We start from the raw sequence: 13,919 nt of genomic DNA, 5'->3' as shown, positions 1-13,919 counted from the left end.
TTCACTATGTTTCAATAATAAGGATACATTTACCACTTTAATATATCTATGAACGTATTAAAGATAAAACTTGTTTGAGTTTATATATATATGTAAATATACATCTGTATATATATTCATTGTTCATATTTTCGTGCATACAAGACACAAACCAATTTTACTGTAGTAACTTCAGGTCTCTTACTCTGTAGTTGGTATTCACTGCAACAAATTCATGACAACAGGTTTTTGTTTCTGAAATCACTTTTCCCACTGAACAGTGGTCAGGACTTGTTACCGTATAGTTCTCATATTAAGCAGCAAAACTCAGAGCAGGAGTCCCAGGTCATCTGCCCACCTGGTGACTGGTTTCAAGGGCCTCCCCCTACCTTGTTGTCCTTTCAATCCATTTAAGCCTGGAAGTCCTTGAGCTCCACTGAGACTTTCTTTGCACCTTCCTGGGGGGCCTCTTTCTCCAGGTCGTCCAGGCTGCCCTGGATCCCCTGCAAAATAGAGTCCAAGAATACAATTGGGTGCCAAAACCCAAGGTCCTAGTATTGCTATCCCAGTCATTCTCTTATAATTTTCCCCCCTGAATCGAACTTATATTTAATACCATTGATATGTCTTATATAGAGGATACTCATTAAAAAGGAAAGAAGGAAGAAAGGAAGAAAGAGGGAACAAAGTGAGGGCAGCAATGGAATGGAAATTTGAATGGAAAGTTAATTAAGCCTCGCACGTTCAATTTATTGAGCTAGAAGTTTGAGAAGAGTTCTTCACCCCTAGAGCACCTACACATTCAATTTGCAGCATTTTAGATGAGTTCACAGTGGAGAAAAGTAATCACACTTGCTGTTTTACCTCGTGGTCCATCAAGCCCTCCAGTTCCTGGAATTCCAGGGAGACCTGGAAGTCCAGGGGGTCCAATTTCTCCACTTTCCCCAGAGTTGCCTCTTTCTCCTGGCAAACCTGGTGTTCCTGGTTCTCCAGGCATGGCTAGTCCTGGTTCTCCCTATAGCACAGAAATTACGATGGTTTTCCTGTATCATGCTTTCAAATCCGTATTGACTATCGACCGGTCTTTAGGGCTATTTACTTGAAAATAACAACTCCATGATGGAGGTTCTATGTCCCTTATGCACAGTTGCCACTATTCTATCCACTTTCCTTTTTCAATTGTAGTTGCTGACTTTTTAAATAAAACTGTGCTTAGTAATTCTTCATAGCCTCCACTTTTTAAGAAGACCGTGGAATTTTCTGTAAACAGTCTAGATGTCTCTCCTTTTGATAGTTTTTCTCATAGATATCCACGTCTGTTTCTAGAGTTTTCCCATTTTAAGTACTCTGAATGTTTCTGAAGATTAAGGAAGAAATAGAGAGGCAAAGTGGTCTTCTTACACCTTCTATTCTCCTTTCTAAAGGGGAGCGATGGTTCAGAGAAACTTTTAAAAAAGTCGGCGTCTTCATCATCTACAAATATATTGACCATTTCTACACACAAAGCATCCTGACTGGCTGACTGTAATTGCCCCCCCCCTCCCCTCCCCAATATCAGTCTGAATTTTAATTCTCAAAGACCTTGACTCCTGGGAGGCCTGGCTTTCCAGGTAACCCTGGCTTTCCCATTTCTCCAGGACAGCCTGGTGATCCTTTTGTTCCTGGAAAACCTTGGTCTCCTACAGAGAAAAAATAACAAAGGTTGTAAGACAGGTCTTAAAAGATTCTGAACAGTAGCTCTTAGATATTTTTATGAAAGTTTAAATGATGAGAATGCCAACCACTAAATTAGCACTTAAAAAAAGTCAATTCCAAATCAGATTACACTGGTTCCCAGTTTAAAAAATTACCTTCTCCATTCTTGTGGTTTAGCACCACTAAAGTCTGTTTGAGCAATTCTTGAAACCACTGATACCGATTGACAATTTGGGTGCCTTTTTTAAAAAGTATATTTTGCACACTGTGTACAGCCAAATGAATTTGTAAATGTGTCTATATATCTATGCAAGCATGACCCAGATCGAGATATAAAGCATTGCCATCATCCAGGTAGCCTTTCTTAACATGGGTCGCTCAAGAGAATTACTTCCTAAAGCTCTATAATAGCCACTGAACATTAACTTCTCTTTTACGCATTTATAATAGGAGGGTTGAGAAAGGAATTAACACACATCTTTTTCTCTGGTCTGTGGTTCAAAAGAGGAAAGCCTGGTAGAGCAAGGCTACGTTCAGAGAGTTCCTTTGTGCCCCTAATTTGATCAATTTCATTTATTTATTTATTTTAGCTGTGTCAGGTCTTAGTTGCGGCACGTGGGACCTTCGTTGTGGCATGTGGGCTCATAGTTGTGGCATGTCGGCTTCTTAGTTGCGGCATGCATGTGGGATCTAGTTCCCCGACAAGGGATAGAACCCTGGCCCCCTGCACTGGAAGCACAGAGTCTTACCCACTGGACGACCAGGGAAGTCCCTGATTTGACCAATTTTAAATTCACAGTTATTTCATGGGATTCATTAGGCTCAACTGGGAAATTCTGAATCTCCACTTTCAAGAAGCCCTTATGCTAGCTCTGTTTCCCATAGTTTACAGTCTCCTTCCAGAAGGCAAATCCATAGGGTTACAAGCTAGGATGCAATTTCTCAAGGCAGGGTCCACAAAGCACTTGGGTGCAACATGGGCCAGGTTGCATTACTTCAAGATCACTGGGAAGAAATCTAAGAAACTGGAGTCAAAGCCATTCTTGGGACCATGTGAGAAATGTGATTATGTTTTTTATTTCAGATACTCATAAATTGAGATCGGTATTCCTATATTTGGGCAGAACTGATGTGTGATAAACATTGCTGACATATTAATGTAAGAGAGGAAGCACCAAAAAAATGGATTACATTTGGATAAGCACTTTAAACAATATTGAAACAAACATGAAATTATCATAAAATCTGAAGTTCTATGGGACATTCCAGGGACCAAGATTACATATGTCATCCTGGACAGGACTTTGATGTATTTGTCAGCAGGGAGCCTCAGGTTACTGTTTGAGTTCTTAGCATCTGGATTTCTTTGGAGTGTTTTCCTGCTTTGTTGAGAAACAGCATTTTTCCCTAAAGGAAAATAACTTCCATAACTTATTTGGGAGTATATAGGGAGATCAGCTATCTGTGATTTAACAGTCCTTTTTTTTTTTATTAGAAAAGAAACGTATAAGGTGAAGAAATGTGTAAATGTACAAAGTACAGGCATTTATTAAGAAGAATAAATTCCTCATAATCCCACAATCAAGAAGAATCACTATTACCATTTTAGTGAATTTCCTCACGGTTTTTTCCATGTACTTTAAAAAATATGACTGCGATGAGATTGCATAAATCAATGTGAATTCTCTCTTTTTCGCAAAAATTATTGTAAGGTTTTTTTCCCATTTAAGACTGGTGGAAAACATCATTTTAAAGGATTTAATGGATATTTCCTACATTATTCATTACACATGTTTATATTTTATAAATATCCACAAAGAACCGTATGTTTAAAATTTTTAAAAAATTTACCCTTAGGTCCAGGAGGCCCAGGGAATCCGATTCCTGGAATTCCTGGTTCACCATCAGGCCCAGGAAGACCCAGATCACATTTTCCTGTGGATCCAGGGATACCTTAAAAACATGCATACATTTACATCAGCACCTTCCCTTTATCTTGCCTTAAAACAAAACGTTTCCGGGTCATCCCAGATCTTTTTGGAAATTAAGAAATAATAACCCCACCTTCCTCCTCATTTCTAAGCAATGAGCTAATCATTAGGAGGTGCAAATAATTTTGAAAATACAATTTAACTCCTAAAAGAAATATTCTCGATATCTTGAACTATACGTCTCCCTCCATCAATGCAAAGTTAAGTTTTAGATGATGTTGGCAAAGAGTTAAGTTTTCAAATGAAGAAGCTGTGGGAACTGTCCTGATTAAACACCAGTCCACATTCCTTGCTCCTCCACCAAAAAAATCCATGGAGATTTTTCTGCATTCCAATTCCTCTTAAGTAATTGTATAGATTCTGTTTTGGAATCAGAAGTACTCACAGGAATAATCTGGATAACCTCAAAGGTCAACAGCAAGTCTCCTGTCTGTTGGCTTGTCCCTTCTGGCCTGCACCCTTTTCTTGGAGCCAGTGACTATATGCTTTCCTTAAAATGGGAGAGTTATAACTAGGAGAGCCAGGGTGCCATGTGATGCCATGTACCAGATGTGGCAAAGGGGTACTCACCAGGCGGACCTTGGGGGCCAGCACGGCCTGTGGGCCCAGGAGGTCCCGGGGGCCCTGGAACTGGTGTCAAAACACCGATTTCTCCCTTAGGACCTTAAGAAAATTTGCATCATAAGATTGGCGTGCATATTGAAGCTTTTCTTTCTTCAGAAGGGAAAAACGCAATTATAAGGGGTTCATAAAACATACCCTAAGGAATATAAAAAATAATCTGCTTCCCTAGGCTTCAAAACTGGCTTAAAGATGACCAGCTCATAGAAATTCCACTGACAAATATATGGAAGCATCTACTATTGTCTAAGCCTTGTTTTAATTAAGAGCCCAACATGCTGGTCTATTAAAAGAGAGCCTATTTTTAAAAATATTGATAATATGGAATTCAGCCTAACTGCTGGTGAATACTAGTAGGATATTTATTTATTGGATGACTAGTTTTCACAGGAAGGAAGTATGGTTTATTGGACAAAACATGAAGTGAGGCCTAACAAGTTGATCTGGGCTTGAATCTTGGCCCTGCTCTTTGTAAGGTCTGTGAGCTTGGGCACGCTTTTTAACATAAGTTCCTCATGTGTCGAGAAAATAATGCCTGCGTCACTGGTAAAGATTTGAGATAGCATTCTGACCACAGTGGCCAATATTAAAAACATGTTAATGATCAGTATTGTCCGTATATTCATATATTTATAGAAAGAATAAGTTTACAGGAATGTGATGGAGAAAATTTGGTAATAATATATTTTATGACAGTGGAGTCCTTCACTAAAAATTCACATTTAGAGAGAAAAGAAGAAGATTTGAAGATGGATTAGGAGAGGGCTGAGTAAACTTTTTTAGTAAAGGACCAGATAGTAAATAATTTAGACTTTATGGCCCAGGTGGTTCTCTGTTGCAATTACTCAACTCTGTTATCCTAGCCAGGAACAATCTGTAAATAAATGAGCATAGCTGTGTGCCAGTACAACTATGTAGACACTGAAACTTGAATTTTATATAATTTTTACATGTCACAGAATATTGTTCAAAAGGTTTTTTTTCCAATCATTTTAAAATATAAAAACCATTCTTAGCTTGGGAACTATACATGAGTAGGAGGTGGGCTGGATTGAGACTGCGGTCTGCCATGGTTTGCTAATCCCTGGATTCGAACAGCAGCCTCAAAGGTAAGGTGCAGAAAAAAATACACATGTATGAATAATCACAAAATAAGCTTTACATAGGTGTGTGGACAGAAATGCATGCATACATACAATTTATAATATACTGGTGACCCTTGAACAACACGAGTTTGAACCACGAGGGTTCACTCATTCGCGGATTTTTTCAACAGTAAATACTGGAGTACGACATGGACCACAGATAGGGAGGAACCACACATAGGAGGGCTGACTCTAAGTTATACACGTAGAGGGTTGCCCATCCTAACTCCCGCGTTATCTGAGGGTCACCTGTATGTGAATACTACGAGGGATACTGCACTCAAAATTTTATTCCTGGTGAGGGATGCTCTACAAAGATTTGGAGACCAGTGGTTTTTTGGGTCTCTAAAGTGATTTTAAACGTAAAAAACGACCATGGTAGCATTATTTGTTTAACACTGTCAGTGACGTCAAATTCTCATCTTTCGCCATGTTCTCCACCACGGAGAAACATTGAGGATGAGATCCGTCCTGAATCCCGCCACTACGTTCAGTGTACGTGGATCCCAGAATTAACGGGACTTTATTATCAAGACAACTTTTCTTCATTTGTCTTAGATATTTTGAAGTTTTATTTAGAAAGCATTTATGAGGTTATGAATCACAAAGAACAAATTTGCAATAACATGAGTGGGCCCTGGAAGAGGTTTCTCAAGATCAATCCTACAGGGTTTTGCCTTCCCTTTGTTTAGCGTAGCTAACTTCCAGTCATCTCTTAGGATCTATTCACTCCATGTATTTATATCAGTAATGGATATAGACAATTTCTAGGAAATTTCAGCTGTACTGCTCAGTAACAGGGAAAAAGAGGATTATCTCTACCATATCCTACATGTTACTTCCCAGTGCCTACAAGTTGACATGGTCTATTTACTAGAAGCATGTTTCTATACATTCATGAGTCTTGAGGGAGTTTCACCAGCACTAAGAACCATCAACCCACTCCACAGGAAAACAGGACTGGAAAGAAAACTAACCAACCGGCTTCTCCAGGTGGTCCAGGGGCTCCAGGAAGTCCTTGGGTGCCCTTTGGACCAGGCTCTCCCCAAGGTCCATAGTCTGATGGTCCAGCCGGTCCTGCAGGTCCTGGGGACCCAGGGATGCCAGGATCCCCCGGAAGACCCTGGTCCCCCTTCTCCCCACTCAGGGCCTGTATCAATAGAAATATGTTTGGATAGTGATTCATCCAGTATCCCTTTACACAGGCCAACCTCACCATGAATATGAATACCAGTTAGGCTGTCATGGAGAAGATCTTGAATTAAAAAGCAGTTGTTACTTGAAGGGCATTGTTCCTAAAATAAGAGCACTGAATGATGTCTGCTGCTTTGCCCTTTGGAATCCAGCAACATTTCATTAACTCTGTTGAGTCCCACTTGAGGTGTCCTACAATGGGATGCCACATATGACAACAGCCCCCAAAACTTAGCTCAAATTGGCCAACAACCCAAATGGCATTAGAGGTGACATTCATGTTACTGTCACATTTCTAAAATAAAACAAGTACAGCAAAATTTAATTTGATTGGTTTTTCACCAGGTAGTTTCATTATCAAGGAGATATTCTAACTATAGTAATTTTTTTCTTATAAAATATCTTATTTGTTGTTAATTTCAGAGTCTGTCACTTTGAAAATTAGTTGTTTATTTTAAAGAAGTCGAATTTGACAAAATAATCGAAGTTCCCCTTCTTCTCCAACATGGCCCCAGATAATAAATTTGACTGGATTTTTCATTGTTAGTGTCAATGGGGGACTGAGTAATCTTTCTTTTATAATTGCAGGGTGTAAGACTCAAATCAGTTCCTTGATTTTCTCTTACTTTCTGGGACTTCTTTACCAGAACTAATAAAAAAAAAAAAAATGAGGGTGATGCAAATGGAAGCATCATATGAACTGTCTTGATACTAGACCAAAAGAGTTCCCGGACTCCAGCCCTCTTTAAGCATAACTGCCACTCTGGAGGGGCAGGTGACAGTTTGCCAAAGAGAGTCTGAAACATTGGGCCTGCTAGCTGCTTCCACTCAAAAAGCGTTTTGTAGTTAAAAGGTTTAGGAAAGTCTGCATATCATATCCACAACCTGGGGAGTCACTATTCATATTCTCATATTGAAGGGTCTGTGACTGACTCTTTAAGTTTGTTTGACAAGTTTCTCTGCTTGACGTGGAACCCTTTGTATTGGACGACACTGATTAACCCTGGGAGAAACTGGTATTTCATAAAACAGGCTGGGCAGCATGCCTTGCAAACTTCTTAGATACATGTGATAGGTTCTCAGCCTCTGCCTCTATGAGGTTTAAAAATAGATTCTGGGGACGAAGTGAGAGAGTGGCATGGACTTATATACACTACCAAATGTAAACTAGATAGCTAGTGGGAAGCAGCCGCATAGCACAGGGAGATCAGCTCGGTGATGTGTGTCCACCTAGAGGGGTGGGATAGGGAGGGTGGGAGGGAGACACAAGAGGGAGGAGATATGGGGATATATGTATATGTATAGCTGATTCCTGGTGTTATAAAGCAGAAACTAACACACCATTTTAAAGCAATTATACTCCAATAAAGATGTTTAAAAAAAAAAAAGATCCTGGTAGGAACCTCTCACTTGAACATGTAAGAGATTCCATCCCATGAAAAGAGACAGAATTATATAAACTTAAATATGGTAAATGACAAAACATTTACCCAAATGACAAAACCCTAAATATTCTGTCCTCTTATGCATTTATTTTTACTTAAAAGAATGAACGTTGTCTCCAAAATGTTGACTAAAACCTTCCATTATTAATCATTTTCTGAACTTCCCTATAGACTCATTTGATACAAATGTGGAATTGTAACTTGTATATGAAACAAGGTCATTATCAATGTAGAATTTTCTATGGGCTAAAAAAACCATGGAGTGCTATTTATTTTGTCCAAATAATATAAATATTTGTTCGGGTTATTACTGCTCGTTTGAAGATGCCTCGTCCTGCAGTTAGAGGGATGAACTGTGCTGAATGGCCAACAATTTTTTGAAAAGAAATCATCTGATGTCTTAACTTTAGAGCCCTTCATTCAGAGGGAGGGTAATTTGAAAAAAGTTGCTAGATACCAACCGGTTCTCCCTTAGGTCCTGGTAATCCTTTTACCCCCGGAGTTCCAGGAATTCCATCCAAGCCCTTTCTTCCAGGATGTCCTCGGAGCCCTGGATCCCCTGGGGCACCCACTTGTCCCTCTGGCTGAGATGCTTCTTCACCTTTTTCTCCTTTAAGTCCTGGGTGACCCTGAGCACCTGGGAATCCCTAGGGTGGTACAAAAATGAGTCTGCCTTGCATTTGGGTACACAGTTCTTGTGTCAATATTAAAAAAAGTCAATAAGAACTTTTCAATTTTAATGAACATGAATTTTTTTCCCAGACCCTTTCTTTGGCCCACAAGTGAAATTTCAAGCTTTTTGGCTTTATTTTTTCTTCCAAAACTATAAAAAAAATTCAATTAGTGCAATTCAATGCAATATGTATACAATAATATAATTCAATGTGATACAACCTTCATCATAATTCAGATTATGTTAGAATATTGGTACATTTCAGTATGCATCTATGGATAATTTGATTTAAATATATTTATCCAAGTATAACTTTCTGATTTTAATTTTTTAACAACTTTTTTGATGTATAATTTACATATTATAAAATGAATATAAACAAATATAAAATATTATAAAATGAACCTTTTGTAAGAATACAATTCAATGATTTTTAGTAGATTTACACATTCATGCCACGATCACCACAATCCAGTGTTAAGACGTCTCCACCACTCCTCCAAATTCCCTCAAATCTATTTGCAGTCCATCCCTATTCCCAACCTCAGCCCCGGGCAGCCACTGATCAGCTTTCTGTCTCTGATACCATTTGAAATGATTATAACTTCATTCATTCATTCACTTATTCTTTCACACATCATTCATTTATTCATTCAAGCAACAAGTATCTACTAAGTGCTTTACTATTAAGTGCTCCTTGCCAGGCACCAAACTGACAACCTATATGGGGTGCAACCATATTTCCATTTTCCAAATGGAAACTACATAAAGCTTTAAAACCATGAAATCTTACCGGAAATCCTGGAAGGCCAGCGCTTCCTGGGGACCCTGGGCTTCCTTTAATGCCAGCTGCCCCTTGACCTCCTGAAAGCAGTAAATTATTAAGTATACATTGAACACAAACTCTGAATAGCCAGGGTAACGCAGTACGTGAAGAAAATAGGATGTTTTCTTCGGAAGAAAGAAAATTTCTTTATTAAAACACACAGTGCAAGGTAAGAATGGGAGTACATAACTGGAATAAACAAGAACTCTTAAATTTTAGCTTCCTAAAATTCGTCTTTATAATTTTAAGGAGATATTTATTTCTTCTAATGATAAAAGTAATGGATGTCCATTGTAAAAAAAAATTATACAGGAAGAAGAGAATAAAAATCACGCATACGGGGGCGGTGGTGGTGTGATGAATTGGGAGACTGGGATTGACATATATACACCAATATGTATAAAATAGATAACTAATAAGAACCTGCTGTATACAAATTAAATAGGGCTTCCCTGGTGGCGCAGTGGTTGAGAATCCGCCTGCCGATGCAGGGGACGCGGGTTCGCGCCCCGGTCCGGGAAGATCCCACGTGCCGCGGAGCGGCTGGGCCCATGAGCCGTGGCCACTGAGCCTGCGCGTCCGGAGCCTGTGCTCCGCAACGCGAGAGGCCACAACAGTGAGAGGCCCGTGTACCACAAAAAAAAAAAATAATAATAATATAAAATTCAAAAAAAAATCACGCATAAATCTACCACCAGAAGGCAATATTTGCTAAAATTTTCATTTGCATTACTCATAAAATTTTATATCCATAAATGCATAGGACTCATAATACACTTTTTTTGAATCATACTGTACATATATGTCAATAAACATGGACTTATAGCTTCCCTTTAAATGGCTACATGGTAGCCTATTGTATGGGTGAACCATCATTCATTCAGCTAGCAGCTATTTTTAGACATTTAGATTGTCTTATTCAACTTGTTGTAAACAATGCTATGATAAATACCTCTGGATATTTAGTTCAAATTTATTCAATGATTTCCTTTACAATAAATTGTTAAAAGTGTAACTGCAGGTCCAAACAGGTACAAATCTTTCTGAGGCTTTGTATATCGGTTGCCAAATTGCGTTTTACTCTATTATTTACTTCCTCTATTTAAATATCTCTGTAAAGAGATCTTTTAGAGGATCTTTTGGATGGATCTCAGGTCAGTTTATTAACAAATGTTTATTCAGATTTTTTTTTTTTGCAAGATTTAAGTCAGGAGAATTTTTTGTATAGTAATCCAAACAGTTTTACTGACTATATATCTCTTTGAGCTATACCTGTAGTACCTCAAACGTAGGAAAACCAAGGAAAATACAGCAGTGTGACTGGTTGGTTAGCAGCAGTGAGCTGCCTGCCTGCCTGCATCACTAGCCTTGGGCCAGAGATCACTCTGGGGATGTAGGAAAATGGCTTTCCTTTCGTTCTTTACCTTCCTCCCTTCCTTTTAGTTTTTGTTTTAACATTTCCCCCAGAGACTTGGGCGTCAAATAGGAGCTGTATGAAAAACACTTCCCCCTGTTCTTTGCCCCATCCTTTCCTGTCAGGCTTGTCTCAGGAAGTCAGGGGGCAGTGACTGCAAAGTAACTAAGGCCTTCATGAAGAAGTGGGTAGGGGCTTCCCTGGTGGCGCAGTGGTTGAGAGTCCGCCTGCCAATGCAGGGGACACGGGTTCGTGCCCCGGTCCGGGAGGATCCCACGTGCCGCGGAGCGGCTGGGCCCGTGAGCCGTGGTCGCTGGGCCTGCGCGTCCGGAGCCTGTGCTCCGCAACGGGAGAGGCCACGACAGTGAGAGGCCCGCGTAACGCAAAAAAAAAAAAAAAAATTACAGACGACATTTCTGCTTAATTGCATCAAAAACTACTGGATAGGGCTTCCCTGGTGGCGCAGTGGTAGAGAGTCCGCCTGCCGATGCAGGGGAGACGGGTTCGTGCCCCGGTCCGGGAGGATCCCACGTGCCGCGGAGCGGCTGGGCCCGTGAGCCGTGGCCGCTGAGCCTGCGCATCCGGAGCCTGTGCTCCGCAAGGGGAGAGGCCGCAACAGTGAGAGGCCCGCGTACCACACACACACACACACACACACACACAAAAGAAGTGGGTAGGATTTGAGGGTGACAAAGGATCCATGCCCTAATGCACGTCCTCTACTGGCTGGCCACAGTGCTCGTAGCTGCCATCATGAGCCTTTCTTCTTTGGACTGAGATCAAGCCTCCCCGAAGACCCTGTGTCAATGCAAATGTCTACTGGATGGTGGTAACATGCAAACATGCTCTTATCTCCAAAGGTAGAGCTTTTAGCTCTTAGCTCCAAGGGTAGAGCTTTGGATTAACTTGGCTCAAAGGGCAGTGCCTGGTACAGCAATCAAGGGGTGCCAGTGTAGAAGGTGGGAGCATGTCTCCAGAGGAGAGTGTCTGGACTGGAGTCAGGCTCTATCACTTATTAGCTATGTCATCTGATACCTCAGCTTCCTCATCTGTTAAATGGGGTTAATGTGACACTTAGCTCTAGGGTTGACATGAGGAATAAGGGATGCAGGCACAGAAGACATCTAGAACCATGCCTAGCACACTGAGCAAGGGCTCTGTAACTTGAGAGCTCTTATTAGTTAATGAAAAATCATTTGAGGATGGTGTCTATATACCAAGGTGCTAATGGCAGAACCTAGATGGTGTGTGATACCACGTGAAGGCCCTGGGTAGCCAGCAGAGTGGCACAGGGGCAGAGGAACCCAACTAATAAAACAGAGGCTTTTTCAACTTCAAGGCTTTGTGCATGGTCATTTCTATGACCAGGGAAGGGGAAGGTAGGAGAGCAGAGGTAGAGACAGCCTGGAGCAACAGTGCTGAGGTGGAGAGTCCTGGTCTGGCACAGAGGTCGACAAGGGAAATGACATATGTTTTGTTTAGTCCTCAGGATATTGGCCTATGAAATGTTTTTTCCTTCAAAAGTTGATGGCTAATATTTTTTTAAAACACAAGATTTCAGGTAAAAAATCCCAATTTTATTCTTCCCAGGAAAAATTCGAAGATTTATTAGCACAGAGCCTAAAAGGCTGCCAAGTAACAACAGGCTGGAGTTGAGTGCCTTATGGCACCTTCTCATTTACTGCGTAGCCCCTTCAGTTTACTGCAGTTCTCACCTCTCCTTATCTTCCCCGGCACTGGGGCCATTGGTGGACTTTGTTATCGTGCTTGTATGGTTAAGAATAATGTGATGGAAGAATCAACATTGTGAAAATGACTCTACTACCCAAAGCAATCTACAGATTCAATGCAATCCCTATCAAACTACCACTGGCATTTTTTACAGAACTAGAACAAAACATTTCACAATTTGTATGGAAACAAAAAGACCCTGAATATCCAAAGCAATCTTGAGAACGAGAAATGGAGCTGGAGGAATCAGGCTCCCTGCCTTCAAACTATACTACAACGCTACAGTAATCAAGACAGTATGGTACTGGCACAAAAACAGAAATATAGATCAGTGGAACAGGATAGAAAGCCCAGAGATAAATCCACACATATATGGTCACCTTATCTTTGATAAAAGAGGCAAGAATATACAGTGGAGAAAAGACAGCCTCTTCAATAAGTGGTGCTGGGAAAAATGGACAGGTACATGTAAAAGTATGAAATTAGAACACTCCCTAACACCATACACAAAAATAAACACCAAATGGGTTAAAGACCTAAATGTAAGGCCAGACACTATCAAACTCTTAGAAGTAAACATAGGCAGAACACTCTATGACATAAATCACAGCAAGATCCTTTTTGACCCACCCCCTAGAGAAATGGAAATAAAAACAAAAATAAACAAATGGGACCTAATGAAACTTAAAAGCTTTTGTACAGCAAAGGACACCATAAACAAGACCAAAAGACAACCCTCAGAATGGGAGAAAATATTTGCAAATGAAGCAACTGACAAAGGATTAATCTCTAAAATTTACAAGCAGCTCATGCAGCTCAATAACAAAAAAAACCAAACAACCCAATCCAAAAATGCACAGAAGACCTACATAGACATTTCTCCAAAGAAGATATACAGATTGCCAACAAACACATGAAAGAATGCTCAACATCATTAATCATTAGAGAAATGCAAATCAAAACTACAATGAGATATCATCTCACACTAGTCAGAATGGCCATCATCAAAAAATCTAAAAACAATAAATGCTGGAGAGGGTGTGGAGAAAAGGGAACTCTCTTGCACTGTTGGTGGGAATGTAAATTGATACAGCCACTATGGAGGTTCCTTAAAAAACTACAAATAGAACTACCATATGACCCAGCAATCCCATTACTGGGCATATACCCTGAGAAAACCATAATTCAAAAAGAGTTATGTACCA

At 40.2% G+C, this 13,919-nt stretch overlaps 1 protein-coding gene across 2 annotated transcripts in view; it reads right to left on the bottom strand.

Annotated features, from left to right (window-relative positions):
• COL4A3 (collagen type IV alpha 3 chain) overlaps window positions 1–13,919 on the bottom strand; it is a 139,704-nt gene that overhangs the window by 31,627 nt on the left and 94,158 nt on the right. For both annotated transcript variants that reach the window (XM_067027015.1, XM_059055412.2), the window contains 8 exons: window positions 9,537–9,607; window positions 8,532–8,717; window positions 6,413–6,581; window positions 4,236–4,328; window positions 3,526–3,627; window positions 1,561–1,658; window positions 844–994; window positions 369–482 (listed from right to left, as the gene is read on the bottom strand). In XM_067027015.1, coding sequence (XP_066883116.1) covers window positions 369–482; window positions 844–994; window positions 1,561–1,658; window positions 3,526–3,627; window positions 4,236–4,328; window positions 6,413–6,581; window positions 8,532–8,717; window positions 9,537–9,607 — 984 coding nt within the window. The remainder of the gene's footprint in view (window positions 1–368; window positions 483–843; window positions 995–1,560; window positions 1,659–3,525; window positions 3,628–4,235; window positions 4,329–6,412; window positions 6,582–8,531; window positions 8,718–9,536; window positions 9,608–13,919) is intronic.

The sequence above is a fragment of the Kogia breviceps genome, chromosome 2 (assembly GCF_026419965.1).
Source record: "Kogia breviceps isolate mKogBre1 chromosome 2, mKogBre1 haplotype 1, whole genome shotgun sequence".
NCBI classification, from domain to species: Eukaryota; Metazoa; Chordata; class Mammalia; order Artiodactyla; family Physeteridae; genus Kogia; species Kogia breviceps.
The sequence above is the reverse complement of the archived record's forward strand: the minus strand, read 5'-3'. Positions and strand labels throughout refer to the sequence as shown.